This window comes from Lithobates pipiens, unplaced genomic scaffold (genome assembly GCF_037356315.1).
Source record: "Lithobates pipiens isolate NorthernLeopardFrog02 unplaced genomic scaffold, aLitPip1_a1.2 Scaffold_8, whole genome shotgun sequence".
NCBI lineage: Eukaryota > Metazoa > Chordata > Amphibia > Anura > Ranidae > Lithobates > Lithobates pipiens.
Genome location: NW_027507903.1, coordinates 517,974,610 through 517,990,330, shown reverse-complemented (window position 1 = coordinate 517,990,330; position 15,721 = coordinate 517,974,610). Strand labels below are relative to the sequence as shown.

Sequence of the window (15,721 nt, the reverse complement as noted above, 5' to 3'; positions counted from 1 at the left end):
ATTCATACATTCAATAGTCCAGCTACATTTTTTTTTTTCTCAGATAAGGTCTACTTTTCCACCAATGCAGATGGCTTCCAATTAGAAGACTATGTGGGAAAAGACTGCGGCTGACCATCTACATGTTTTCCGACATGTTACTTCATCAGTAGGAATAGAAGTCTAAAAAAAAATAAGACAAGAATTTTTAGTCAAATGTCATATATAATATTGGGGGGTGTCCAACAGCTTAGATAGGAGCCTGAAAATGGAGCACCAGATCCTCCCCCAGGGTGAGCCCGACTGTTGAATGTGAACTTTCACTGAAAATTAATTTCTCATGCGTTTTTAAATATGGATATTATAAAATTTACTGTTGGTAAAAAAAAAAAAAGTGTTAATCCTTGACCAACAAGTACCAACAAGGTCCAGAGATTTGCCTACCTTCCCCCTGTCCAGCTTTAAACATATTAATGCAAGTAATACTCAATATTTTTAAAAGCTGAACACCAGTTTTCTAAAACTTCACCATGCAGACCTGATTTTGACAGCATTTTCTATTTGACAATCAGTTAGAAACCCAATACAGTCATCTTTATCCTTTGTGGGCTAGCTATTGACCCTTTTGCCACATGCATATCCCAGTATCTCTTCACTAGAAAGCAGCTAACTCGAGAGTCAAGATTAAGAGGGGGGTAGGTTGCGCTATGGAGTACTCAGCTTAAAAAGTACCAAGAAAATCACATACACATACACATAGGTAAGAGCAGCCTCTATTAATTTCTACCTGATAAGGTGGAAGATATTAAAGGGGACAACAAGGAATAGATCTGGCGCTATACCTTTTACTACTGAAAACTTATCAATAAGAACTCAATTGCATGTGAAATGTTTTGTCCAGCCCAACAACTCTAATGACAGGATTTGTGTGTACTTCCTTCACTTTGAATTGTTACACTCGTAGATCTGGCTGGAACAAAGTTGTGCAGTTTGGGATTCTTTAAACGTTATCACACTATGGATGTGCCTCTTTTATCATACATAACGTGGCACACTTTACTCACGGAAAAACGAGGGATCCCCAGCATTACATCTGAAGCAAGCCAGAGAGCGACACAATAGCCGATATTGTGAAGGCTGATCCACCCCGGATGGGGTATTTTTTCCGGTGAGAGCATAATATAGAAGTGACCACTGAACACGGGGAACAACATTTGAAATCATCATCCCCCCTCCCTCACTTACGGAAGATTCCATCACCTACCAGAGACTATTCACAATTTTTAAAATATAATTTTCTAATTTTTATTGCACACGTTTGCACTTTTATGTACCAGCATTGTGTCATTTATTATTTATTATAATATTAATTTGTTCATATTTCACATTAAGTTTTTGTAAACACCACAGTTACCACATTCACTGGCAGTTTAAGATAACACATCCTGCCTTATTCGTTTTTAATTTTATATTTAATTTAATTTTTTTCTATTCATTTTACTCATTATCATATATAAATATTGGCACATGTAGACGCACTGGCACTTGCACTTTACCAATAGTAGCATATTGTTATAGCCATTTTTTGGTATATGGATAAGCATTTTCCACTCTATGGTCTTTATCCCACTAGTTTTCATTTAATTGCCAGCACGCTGAAAATTATATATAATTGAACTCGAGAGTCAGGCAATTACTGAGTCAAGGATGCTGTCCAGTTCACAGCAGAGACACGCGCCTGCACAAACAAATTGAACAGAGCTTGCTTGCACGCACAGGTATTTAAATATTTTTTTTCCCATTGCATATAATGAATCAATCAGAGCTTGGCTTCTGCTCCAGTACAGCACTAACATATTGTAATCAACAGCTTCTAATCTTGCAAATATAAAAACAAGAGGCCCAGAACAGGACGCAACTACAGTTTTCGCAGGGGGTAAAGTTTGTGACCCAGTCCCAAGCTGAAGGGGGCTTGTGCACCCCCTCCCCTGTACACCTGGATAGGAGGAACTGATCTCTACATTTTCCTCCTGCAGCTGCTGAATCCCTGCAGCAGGGAGGAGGAGAAACACACTCCTATCCAGCTATTTTTTCTGCTGCCCCCGTGTTCTCCAGTTCCCCCCCTCATCTCTCACAGCTCTACTGGCTCCCCCCCCCCCCACATCCGTCAGGATGAAATGCGTGCAAGGGGCCGGTAAATGTGTAATTTACTGGCCCCTTTTCCTGAATGGAGAGTCAGTGATCCGATCACGACTGTCCATTCATAACTGAAACATAGTAAACTTGTTCACTATGCTTCAGTTTATAAATAAATGGGAAGCTTTGGAAAAACCACACTGCACAATAGCTTGCCAGAAAACCCCAGCATGTATTTTAATTTACATAAACAAATACATTGCTTACAACAAAAATGTTAATATTTTAGAATATTACCCGAAAAAGAAAAACAAATGCAATTCTGAATGAACTGGAAGAGAAGATGTGTTTTTTCCCTACATATAATTTGTATATGAACATGAGGGCAACCATTCCTTCTCATTTCATTTGAAGGCTCAGCTTTCTGCTTTGTTACATAATAGTTGTGCGTTTTTGCATCTTAGAAAGTTGTCAGGTCACAGAACACAGCACTCACCAAGCAGCCCATATCTTTTCTTTAAAGCTGAAAATTTGCAAAAAAAGTTATAGCTCCCTCTAGTGGATACTCTACAAATTACTATTTAATGCAACATAAATATGTGAAAGAGCAAAAGTGAAAGTCACATAAATAAAACAAAAAACACACAAAACACATTAAGGTAGATTCAGCCATAACTGAATAGAACCACACTGAAGACACGCCAAACGCAAGTAGTCCTTGAATTCTGGTCCAGAAATGTAGCTTGCTGTGTATGAGAAGGCTTCAAACATCAAAGGTGTCAGAACTCAGACAGGGGTCAAACTGCAGGAGGTTGTACAGTGTCTGGAGAGGCTACAAGTAAGGAGACATTATTAAAGGTCAGTAATTACTCTGTGCTGACAAGTGGATGGATCTTTGAGAACCTAGTCCTCGTTTGTGTTAAAGTACAGGAGCCGATTATTTTTTTGTTTCTTGAAGTGAACCTATTTTTTAACCTAAGCAGGGTGAGGCAACACCTTCACCAGCTCCCACCGCAGCAGCCTGTACTCTCCTTTGCGCTTACGTTTCCTGCAGCTAGGCAAAATCCTATGTAAGCGCCTATTCTAGTTAGAACTTACACAGGACTGAGCATCGGTGTCCGGCCAGTTACAAAGCACCAGCACTGTCTAATGAGGGAAAAGGAGCAAGTCACATGCTCCCATACCTGAAAGTACCAGCAATCAGCTGGTAGTTCTAAGCAGAGTTGTCCTGTCATTGTGCTGTACAAGGGACATGTACCAGAGCTGCGGTCCTAAAATGTTCACTTTTTGCAGTCAGAGAAGGCCCTACCATGTGTTGTGTTCCCATTTACACAAAATACTTTAAAAATAATAAAATATATTGCTTACCTTTCCAGGTGCTTTGAGCATCCTTTGGCACACAGCAAGCAACTCTTAATTTGAAATGAGAGGAAACTCAATCTGCCACCACTGAAAATGAGGGACACCCCATTTCTCCTCATGCAGAAGGTCGGCTTCTAGAGGTTTAACCCAGTTAGGACAGGCAGTGTTCAAAACATGATATTAGCATAGCAGATGAAAACAGTTTGAGTTTTCAAAAGGAGCAAATAAAAAATGTAAGCAGCAATTTTATTACCTCATTTAAAAAAAATTTGTATGGGAATTTAAACTTTTTTGGGGGAATTATCCTTGCCTAGATGTAGGCAGCATCAGACCCATCTCCAACGCTGAGAACTGAGTGATCAAACACCGCTGATCGCTCGGTTCTCACAGCTCCGAGTAGAGAGCTGGTGACGGTCAGCAGCTCTCTGCTCTGCCCCCTCCTCGCTCACTGGAGAGCTGGGCTGTGGAGGGAGCGGAAGTGTCTGGCTTAGGCTCTCAGCAGCTTGCTTAGAGGCTGAGCTGAGTGCTGGTCCAGACATGTGGGTGGATCCTGACCATATGGTCGCAATCTTTACCAAGCCTGGACCGGCTCTGACATCAGCTGACAGCGAGTTTCCGCTGAAAACAGGTCACAGGACTGCAGAACGATCTGCGCTCCTGTGATCCACAGAAGTACAGCCAAACTTTGGCTGTGCCTCTCCTTTAAAGCCCAACACCAGGCAATTGCAGAGCTATTCCCTGCAGTGGGGCCATGCTCAAATTTCAGGGATTGATTGTTTATGTGCCGGGGAAAAATACATGGAGAGATTTACTTGATCTGCTGTTCCTTCTTGCAGTTAGACCGGTCCCCTGCATCTGCACCCCTATGCTTCACCAGTCTAGAGACCTGACATCAAGAGCAGAGAGGGTCCATAGCCCTGCTCTGGATGTGAGAATACCAAGAGACAGTTGATTGCTGGATTGTGGGAGAGTGCTGCCTGTAGGGGGGAGTAGAGGATTGGGCAAGTATACCGGTTTCTTTCCTACCCCAGACAAAATGAGCCATCAACCCTTGCAGTAAAGTGCAGGCCTATTGAGCATTGAGGGGCTCTGAAATGCTTAAAATTAGGTTACCTAGATTCTTACAAATTACTGAAAGCAATGTTACTTGATTCCCAACTGTATGGCCGATTTTTTTTTTTTTTTTTTTTTTAGCGCAGCTCAAACAAAAAAAACAAAACAAAATGAACAAAACAAAACCCCTCTTCCTAAGAAAAGCATGCTGGGTGGGAAAATGTGTTACATAGAATGTAGACAGCGAGTGAGCTCAGGTTCTATTACACAATCCCCCTTTAATTCTTTCCCACTGACATGGCACACACATTGCAGAATTTCTCAACATGCTCTGGGAGTTCTTCAAAATCCTAGCAATGCCCCCCAATATTAATGCCAGCCTGTCAAGGGGAAAAATGGCGATTAGCCATCCCAGCTAATTCTTAATCAGGCTTGCTCATGAGAAAGAGCCTACAGTTATAAAAAGGACACCGATGTCATATGTGTAACATCTGTTTTGGTTCCAATCCTGACTCAGGGGGGGGGATCAGTCTAGATCCCCTGCTCAGATAGAACAGAGCGGAAGGCAACCATGTGAAAGGGGCCTGAACGTGCTGTAACGTCAAAGGGCAACCACACTGCTAAATAAATAAGAGGCTAGTTAAGGTTTGTCGAATATTTTGCAATGTGTTATTTATCTTGTATCATTTGAAGCCTAAGAAAAAAAGGCTAGAGCACAAAACTAAACTGCAGCAAAATATTAAATATCAGTAGCACCATCTAGTGGAGGATTTAAATACAGCAGGCATAATACAGACTACAGAAGGCATCTAATGTAAATGTTGTAAAATGGAATGTGGTACCGTACTCAGATTCACAGAACAGATTTCAACCTGAATAAATACGGATTTTGGAAATATAAAATTTATGGATTTTTGCATAGCACAAAATAAAAATTCACACCTGATTTTCTCACTGCAAATCATCCAAAATTGTGGCAACATAAAGAGGAACTGCAGTCTGCTCACATAATTTGTAAGAAAAAAACTAATTTGCCAGTCTGAAGCTTCCCTCCAACCACTTTGCATATAAATTATATATACACTGCAATTATGTACTTGCCAAATATGCTGCAGCAATCTCCCTCCACGGAGTCTGGCTGCATCCATTTTAAATCTACTATACCTCCATCGTCTCCCCCTGCCCTCCAAAGCAGCTATTGAAGCACAGAGCGTGTTTGATTACCTGCTTCTCTGACTGTATCAGCCAGGGAAGGATAGCCTTGAAACTGCTCAGACCTGAGCACTTCTGGCTTCCTTCACTGCAGGAGGAGACTGAAGAATGAATGTTCCTCATCTCCCCCTCCCCATCCTGAAACCCTTTCATGTGGTCCCAGATAGAACAGAAGAGCCCGGTAACCACAGAAGTGATTTGGCAGCTATAAAGCCACATGGATCACTGACTTTACACCCAAGAGCTGGCTGAATAAAAACAAAGTACCAGCTCTTGGTTGCTACTGCAGCTTGTGTTTAAAGGGATTGTAAAGGCAAAGGTTTTTTATGCATCAAGATAAAAAGCTTTCTGTGTGTAGCAGCCTCTTCAGCACCCCCTAATACTAACCCGAGCCCCTTTCTCTGTCCACGAGTTCCTTGGCCATCTCAGACTCCTTCCTAATTGGCTGAGATACTGCAACTGGACCATTGGCTGACTGACAGCCAGGCGAGCCAATAAGGAAAGAGGGGGTGGGGCCAAATGGCAGCTCCGTGTATGAATGGACACATGGGGCTGCAGCTCGAGTACCCCCATAGCAAGCTGCTTGCTGTGGGGGCACTCAACAGGAGGGAGGGGCCAGGAGCACCGAAAAGGCACCCAAGAAGAAGAGAATCCAGGCTGCTCTGTGCAAATCCACTGCAACAGAGCAGGTAAGCAACTTTTTTTATTAATTTTTTTTATACGATTAGAGTTACTTGTATCCTCTTTTCCAGGACAGCCGCCTATGAGAGACCTTGGCTCCTCCCTTCTGATAAAACACTGCCCAGCCTAGATTTATAAAGGCATGCTTCAGGACAGCCACCTATAAGGATAAGCGAGCACTTACCCCTAGGGTGGACTACAGCTTACAGGACTGTGTCCAAAGAGCCTGATCCCTTTGCTGACAAGATCAGCCTCTATTATCAGGTAAAAGGTGGGAGAGCTGAATCATGTTGCTGCTACACAGATCTGGCGTGGAGTAGCATCAGCTTCTGAGATCTGCCTACATATAGGCTTGTCCAATTGTTAAGCTAATGCCATTGTGCCCAGGTAGAGATTTTAACCCTTACTTTAGTCCCTGCCAAACAACAAGGAAGGAAACTCCTTGACACATGAACCAAGTTCAAAAGGAAAGTCCCTTGAGGGCCTGCAATAAGTAAAGTTTGGTCCTACTTTGGAGACCTGCAGGCCTAAAACTGGTCCAGCTGCCGCAACGCCTCCAAATCTCATAAGTGGAGCATAAAATATAATATTGGGGGATCCCTCTTATTATCCAGGTTCGTTAGAAACCAGGTTCCCAGAGCCCTCAGGACAAAGAACCGTGGTTATTTAAGCCAGTGTGATACAATAAGAAGGACCACAGTGTTCTCTGCCCACCCATAAGACTGCGGGTGGGTGACGTGGCATAGCACCTGGGGGGAACACCAGCACTGAGCGATGGCACCTACCCAAGAGTGCAAACCCTATATTGGTTCAGGCCCAAAGAGGACGTTTTATGGGAGGAAACCAGAGTTCCCAGAGAAAAAAAACAAAAAAACTTGAGATTCCAGGGTTAACCATCCTATAGATGGTCCAGATGGAAGTGCCCGCAACTGCAAGAGGATGTCTCCACTGAGTTTAGTCTTAACTTCTGTGATCAGACGAGATCGAGTGCATTCAGGGCATAGGCGTCCGCAGGTAGGGGCAAGGATGAAAAGAATTACAGGTCCCTTTCAGAAGAGAGTGTTCATTCTCTTGGAAGCATGTAATTCAATACCCCTCCGTCTCCCAAGACTAGGCCGGTAAGTCTGGATCTGTGGAAAGACTGCAAAACTGTCTGTGGAAGTAGAGGGTACTGAACCAAAGCCTTCCAAGAAGCTGGACCCTAGTCTTCTCCGGCTTCCATCAAACCTAATGGACAGGAACGCCTTTTACCACTGCTCTGTCCTTGGTCGTGGAGCTAGAGGTTTTTCTTGACCTCTTGCAACCACCTCCTCCAGAGAAAATTTTGTAATGAGGAGGCCTGCTGGATTCCCCACCCAGGCCTTCTCACACTTCTTTACAAGTGTTCTATAAACCTGTGTATCTTACAAGGGTCTAGTCACCTGAAGGCCTTTAACCCTCCGTGATGCCATCCAGGGAGCCACCTTCTGATATCAGGCCCTGGTCATCAGAGATCCCCTGTTTAGTTTGCTATATTGGGTGCATACAGGTGATGTGGCCATCAGGCACCATCCAGCCAGCAACCCTGTAATCTCAAAACACTAGTGAAACATGCAGGGTGCTAGCTTGGTTGGGATTCAAACTCATGACCTCAGTGTTTAAGAAACAGTTTAGGTGCAACACCTTTTCTTCACCATTTGTGGGTCGGCCTTCAGGAGAACCTGACGGTCCTTGCCTGAAGATTTTAGGTGAGCTGGTTCTACACAGGCAAAGTTTTCACTGCAGTGACTATAGTGCATACTCTGTGCGAGCCGACCCTTCTGGTCATGAATGCACAGCACCTAGCCAATATATATATCAAATTCCAGAATGTGTTTGGGGCATGCAAGATACCTTCCGCAAACACAAGGAGAACTTCCAACTTGACGCAAGTACTGGAATGTTGAACCAACCACCCCAGTGCTGGCAGGCAGAATTGTCAGCCACCCAGGCCTTCTCCCCTGGATATCTTTGCCAGAGTGACCAGGAAACCGTTCAGGTTACCGACTCTTAGCCCCATCGAATCAATGACCCCAGAGCTGAAGAGTTAACTGCTGAGCCACTGCATAGAGAGACTTGTCAGAAGGAGCTGACATGAGAATATAATCCTTTGTCTCCAAGAAGACTCCCATGGCTACACTGGTTGTGAGCTATGACCGTCTCACCATTGTTGCCTTTCAGCTACCAGCCTTGTATTTTAAAATACACTGTGTGGCTGAAATTACACTCACTCCATACACCTTGTTGAGGGGGTGGGAAGTCCCTACTGGTTAAAAAGGGGGGGGGGGGGGGGGTAGAAACACAAAAAAAAAAAAAAATCTCAAAGCATGTACGTGGAAGAACGCTTCAGGTTTACCTGTGAAGTGCTGGGGCCTGCTTCCGATGCCTGTGCAGGCGTTGCAGAGGAGTCCATCCCCACCTCTTTGGTGGTCCAAAGCCTCTCCTGGGTCTTCGCTTTTTGAACTTCAGTGCCCCTGAAACATTGCCCACTGCCCTGTTCCACCAGCAGGAGGTGCAGGTGCTGTGTAGTACCTAGGACAAGCATAGCTTCTCAGGTCCCCAGCAGACCAGTTAGAGACCTAAGGAATGGCTTGAATTCACAGCAGCCAGAGTACTTACCACCTAGCCAACTGCTCCCTTTGTAGTAAAGCACGCTCATCCTCTTCAGGATCAGGACTGGTGGAATAATGGCATGAACCCATGGAGCCAGCATACCATCCAGAGCATGCAACACCGAGCCAACTGCTTCTCTGGCGAGTCTGGATCCCTGCTCATGCCGTATGGAGACTAACCTCTCTGGCGCCTGATTACATTATACGTCCCAGATGTGACCCTGCTGGATGCTTCCTGTGAGCCAGCTTGGAGCACAATAGCTCTACCCCCTTGCACGCTGTGGCTTCCTACGCATGTCTAGAGAGCTGAAGTAGTTAAACTGTATTTCTTCTTCTGCAGTCGAATTTGAGAAACCCCCACCATATGTTTTCCTATTCACACAGCATACCTAAAATCAATTATAATAATGATAAAAAATAAAAAAATATTTTTTCAAGCGATATATGAATGGGAAAATGTACCAAATATAAAAGTAGGAGTTACTCCATTTTGGTTGCAAAAGTGGAAATACATTTTAAACTAAGACAGCTCAGAAACATAACTAGAAACAAATTACAAATACTAGAGTAAGTGGTGCAGTAACGCCGCCCCCCCCCCCCCCCCCCAAGATTTCTTCTTTTCTGAAATATGAAACTAGATTGCTAACCAAGACCACATGTACGCTATGGACTTGGGTCAATTCCTTTGATTTTCTAAGTCAGGCCACGTTTTAATAGCGAGGAAAAAAATAATAATATAGAAATATAACTCAACACAACATATTCCATGCATGAGGTTTTGCAAAACCATGTTATGTGCATGAGATATCATTGATTCAAGTACATCTATGAAAGGAGATTGCTCGGTTCCAATTAAGGACACTCATGAAACAATCACCAGGGACAGAGGGAGAATTTGTAAAAAAAAAAAAAAAAAAACACACACACACACACACACACACACACACAAACAAATTGACTTATGTACAAAAAAGGTAGCCAACTGATGTTACTACTTACCAGCAGTAGGGTTAATGGCCACTCTGAAATGCCTGGTAAGGGGGGGGGGGGGGGGGGGGGAACAAACAATATAAAAAAAGTTAGTTACTTTTCATCAAGGGCTGCATGATTGACTACATTGCACACTGATAATTTATGAACATAAAACATCCAAAAGTGAGACTGTGCTGGAACAATTTGGTGGCAACAGAGTTTAGTGCTACCCCAGAGCCGCTTTGTAATTATGAGCCTCGACTCCAAGAACACCCTCAGTCCCTCTGACACACTTGGTTATATAAAAGTTAATGCAAGAACTTAAAGAACACAAGTATAGATACCTTTAACTTGGCTGTGAATTAGCATCAGGAAATAGACACAAGACTGTTTAGTGGTAAATTAAATCAATGCATTGGTACAGGTTTGAATAAATGGTGGTTTGGGCATAAGTGAACACACAGAAGGTAGGTTCAGACAGTCTGCGAGACAGTATAATAACTATGCCCAGGTAACTAAAGAGTTCTGTACCACTAGATTAGTTATTACCAATGAATTGGCAAAGTAAGCATTAACTAAAAAATTTGACTAATACTACTAGAACTAGTCGAGTGCACTCTAGGAGAATGGCTAGGATATGGTGCAATGACACAAGAGGAATATTTTAGCATAAGCAATAAATGAAGGTCTCTGCATTGCAGCTGTAAATGGGACAGTCTTTGATACAAGCTCTTCAGCCAGCCAGTTTTAGGGCCCAGTTGTACTGTTGGTGCACATGAGTGTAGTCCCAATCAAGCTTGCAGGCAACAATAAGGCTCCTAGAAGGCTGTATAGTCAGTTCCTAAAGGACTCAGTCTCTCTAGCAGATACTAAATCCCCACAGCATAGCTGCCAACAGTCCAACAGTCATGGATTTCCCAGGAAACTGACCAATTTCCCGTGGAGGCTGTCCCAGCAAGAATCCCAAATATTAAACCATTTCCTGGGGCAGCAGCCAGCCTAGACTCTGCATTGCAAAACCCAGCTGCAGCTCCGGGGGTAACACACAGGTTAAAAAGACCGATTCCTCAGATTCTCCTGCTGCCTCCTCCTCTCCAACCAATTAGCATGTGGGGAGGATTTCTTGCCTCACCAATTGGCCGGGACTCAGAGGGGACATGGCCAGCCACAGAGGTGAAGAATATGGCAGCCTGCGCTTTACTGCAGCATACGTGCATCCAAGCAGAGGTGTGTGTACCCTGCAGTTAAAAGTCTATGTAAAAATGATAGGTTGGCTTTGTCTCTCCTGCACCATGTCTGCGGTCTCTGGCCATGCCTTGCACCATGTCTGTGGTCTCTGGCCATGCCTTGCACCATGTCTGCGGTCTCTGGCCATGCCTTGCACCATGTCCTATATGACTAACCACACCCCCTTTAAGCCACACCCAATATTTATCATTTAAGCCATGCCCATTGCATGCCAATTTTTCACACTACTTATGTCATGCCTACCAATGCATGCCTGTCATGCCTACCCAAAGTAGTATGCCACCTACAGAAAAAAAAGTATCCCTATAAATTTTTGCAGAATGTTGGCAACTATGCCACAGCAGCAGCTCACCAGTCACAGTAATATTTCAGATCACCATCCAGTCACACACACAGATTAGACCACTCTCTGCTTTGCATCCAGGTGACCCTGAATGTCTGTACCCCAAACTCAGAGCTCCGGATCCAGCTCAGGCTGCTGACATGCAGCAGTGGTGGTGCACACTGGACAGCGATGTGCACTCACCGGTCTCCCTGACAGCAAGAGGAAGAGATGTCCTGTACAGCCTGGGAAATTTCAGCTCTTTCCCTCATCCTGTTAATCTCTATGGGAAATGCAGAAAACAAAAAAACAAAAACACAAAAACACAACACACACACCAATCATCAATCGTTTCCTTTGTCCTCATCTTTTGCCTGCAAAGTAACCCCCCAGTTTTAGTTGGCAGTCTGATGTGGTAGTAGTGCCAATGCTGCCAAGTACGGTTGTCACTCTAGGATAGGGAATGAGTTAATAGCAAGATTACCATGTTAAAATAATGAGTACAGAAAGGTTCATAAAGATTTGCTAGAAATTCCAACTTCTTGCTTGGGCTGGCAACACCACCAGCTTTGTCATAACTGCTTGTTAGACTATAGACCACCACCTATATCAGGCTCTGTTCTACTCCATAAACATACCCACACTAGGGTTGCCACCTCACCGGGATTCGCCCGTACTGTTCGGGTTTGGAATCATGCAGTCGGGTTTCAGACCGCCTGAAACCCGTACACATTAGTCAGATCAGACTGGCTTCCCAGCAGGGTTGCTGGCTGAGGAGAGAGGGCTTGATCTGCTCCCCTTCCTCCCACCCCTAACCCTGTGTCTGCCCCACTCCAATCCCCAGTGCTGTGCTTCAGAAAAGGAAAGTGGGGGCCGGAAATTTGACTTCCAGCAGCCTCAGCTGCATCTGGATGAGAGGTGCTGACTGCCAAGGGGTGAGTGAGCTCCTGCCTCTGAGTACACTAAGATAAATCAGAGTTCTCAGAGTTCCCCTTTACACCAGAGGCCACAGTTTTCCCCCTTACATCAGTCTTCTCCGTACATACGGTTCTCAGTGTTCCCCCTTAGATCAGGGTTCCCAGAGCATCCCTTATGTTAGAGTCCCCAGAGTTCTCCTTTACATCAGAGTCTGAAGAGCAGCCCCCCAGTGTAAAAGAACTCTGGGCTTTGACATAAAAGGGAACTCTTGTGCTTAACTTCATTTAAAGAGGAGCTGCACCTAAAAAAAAAAAAAATATTAAAAGCCAGCAGCTACTAATATTGCAGCTGCTGACTTTTAATAATATCACACTTACCTGTCCCAGGTTCCAGCGATGTCGGCGGCAGATAACGAGCGATTGCTCGTCTCGCTGCAGCCACCGTCGCCATCCTCTGTCAGGGAATCGGGAAGTGAAGCATGAGGGCTTCACTGCCCGGTTCCCTACTGCGCATGCGCGAGTTGCGCTGCGCTTCTCTTATGGTCCCCCGCTGTGTCTCTGGGAACTGTGTGTTTCCCAGAACACAGCGGGGGGGCAGAGCCATGCGGCGGTCTGGCCGGAAGTGGGTGCAGATACCTGGATTATCCAGGTAACTGCACCCCCCTCCCCCCCGAAAGGTGCCGATTGTGGCACCGGAGGGGGGAGGGATAATACTAGCGGAACTTCCCCTTTAGGGTGAAGAACCGCTTTAAAGCGGTATTACACATAAAAAAGAAGAAAAAGAAGAAAAAGAAGAAAAAGAAGAAAAAGAAGAAAAAGAAGAAAAAGAAGAAAAAGAAGAAAAAGAAGAAAAAGAAGAAAAAGAAGAAAAAGAAGAAAAAGAAGAAAAAGAAGAAAAAGAAGGAAAAGAAGAAAAAGAAGAAAAAGAAGAAAAGAAGAGAAAAAGAAGAAAAAGAAGAAAAAGAAGAAAAAGAAGAAAAAGAAGAAAAAGAAGAAAAAGAAGAAAAAGAAGAAAAAGAAGAAAAAGAAGAAAAAGAAGAAAAAGAAGAAAAAGAAGAAAAAGAAGAAAAAGAAGAAAAAGAAGAAAAAGAAGAAAAAGAAGAAAAAGAAGAAAAAGAAGAAAAAGAAGAAAAAGAAGAAAAAGAAGAAAAAGAAGAAAAAGAAGAAAAAGAAGAAAAAGAAGAAAAAGAAGAAAAAGAAGAAAAAGAAGAAAAAGAAGAAAAAGAAGAAAAAGAAGAAAAAGAAGAAAAAGAAGAAAAAGAAGAAAAAGAAGAAAAAGAAGAAAAAGAAGAAAGAAGAAGAAGAAGAAGAAGAAGAAGAAGAAGAGAAGAAGGGGGAACATTACTCTTAGTTTAATACATACCACTCTGCCATTTTTGTTGATCTGCAAGAAACCCAGGTATCCAGGAAACATGCCTGCTGCCCTCCACAAGCCCATTGGGTCTTCAGTTTTAACCATAAATGGCATTCCGGTAGGGCCCATGAAGTCACATCTCATAGGAATTGGGCCCAGGTATCTTTCAGGGGTTTCTAGGTCAGGAACGTCTTCTATTTTCTAAAGATGAAAATAGAATATTAAGTTAGACAGCTAATAATAAAACTTATTTTCACCAGTCTGGAAATTCACTTTTCACGAGTAACAAAAAAGGTATTGCGTACAATTAGAAACCAGCATTCAGAAAATCAGGATTCTGTTGATCAACAGTTGTAGCACCAGGAAACACATTTAAAGCTGTACTGCTTCTGGCAGCAGCAAGATTTCCCAGTACAGCTGGAACCGAGTCCTAAATTAAGCACAGTAGATCTGTTTAGGCAAGCTTCTGGCAACAAGCTGCCAGATTTCCTTTCTACTCCTCCACTAGCCTGTAGCCAGCTGCCAAACAATGGTAGGCATAGTACATAACTTTTCAAATTAAATTAGAACTAAAAAGGCAAAACTTTAAGTTTTTTCAGTTTTGGATAGAGTGGAGATGGATTAGACCGTTTGCCAGTTTTTAATCGCTCTATGTGCCCCTGATTGGAAGATTAACGGTAAACGGGACAAATGAAGAGGGTTAGCGAACGTGAACGCAATTGAAACCACCCAAAATTTGATTTGTCCCCAGAACAGGAGGAGGGGGGAATCTTCCAATGGGGGCACCAGTTTTGGTGACCTGGGGGTCCAAGGAATTTTCTTAACTTGCAGGGATTTCCTCTCATTTCCTGTTTAACAATGGAACATGAAGTGAAAGGAAATCTCCCCAATGGCGACTAAAAATTTTGACAGGTGCTCTAACCCTCCCTTACTCAATCCAAAAAAAATGGGGAAAAAAAATAAAATAAAAAATTGCCTACTTTAAAGCCCCTTTCACATGGGCATTGTCATGCCACAAAAACAGGAAGCTCTGGATGTTTGCCTACAGGTACAGACAAGCTGTAAGTTTACACTTGCCTGCCAGCTTTCAAACGGGGGGGGGGGGGGGGGGGAAATAAAATAAAACAATATGCAGCATCTCTGAATGTAATGAAAACTAAAGCTCTTGTAAATGTAGCACTGCCCCCTTGGGGACTGCTTGGATTTACCTGCTCATCTGCACCATCATGACCATGGTAACATGCCAACCCACCTGACACTTTGGGTTCAGGCATCTTTGCACAACCTTAAAAAGTAACAAGTCAAACCACTCAATGAGTTTATATTCTATTAAACGTTTACTGAATAACTCACAGAAGATTTTGTTGCAAAAAAGGAGGTAATAGATCAACTGAACTTTGGATAACAGTTCTAGGTCAGAAGAATTTCTCCACAATAATACAAGTTAAAACAATCTGGCGATAACAGTATCATATATACACACACACACACACACACACACACACACACACGTACAATGGAGTAGCACTTTAACATGACCTCAAGCGCCTCTTCTCCAGAGAGAATTCAAAGCTCGGAACCTTTCTTCATAACTAAATATCCTCCAGACCCTTTATAAGCTTTGTTGCCCTTTGTACTCACGCCATTTCCAGTACATCCTTTCTGAGGACTGGTAACCAGAACTGGAAAGCATACTCCGGGCGAGGCCAGACCAAAGTCTTGTAGAGTGGGGAGAATTATCGCTTTATCCCTGGAGTTAATCCCCTTTTTAAATGCATGCTGACATTCTGTCCGTTTTGCTAGGCTCAAGCAATGCCAAGCAGCTGCCATCTACTAGGATCCCCAGGTCCTTTTC

The 15,721-nt window shown here is 43.5% G+C and overlaps 1 protein-coding gene across 1 annotated transcript in view; it reads right to left on the bottom strand.

Moving 5' to 3' along the window:
• Positions 1–2,313: 2,313 nt before the first annotated feature.
• Positions 2,314–15,721, bottom strand: part of FIGLA (folliculogenesis specific bHLH transcription factor) — a gene marked incomplete in the record, with an annotated part of 59,948 nt that continues 46,540 nt past the window's right edge. The window contains 3 exon segments of the mRNA XM_077469425.1: positions 2,314–2,947; positions 10,053–10,084; positions 13,876–14,067. Coding sequence (XP_077325551.1) covers positions 10,064–10,084; positions 13,876–14,067 — 213 coding nt within the window.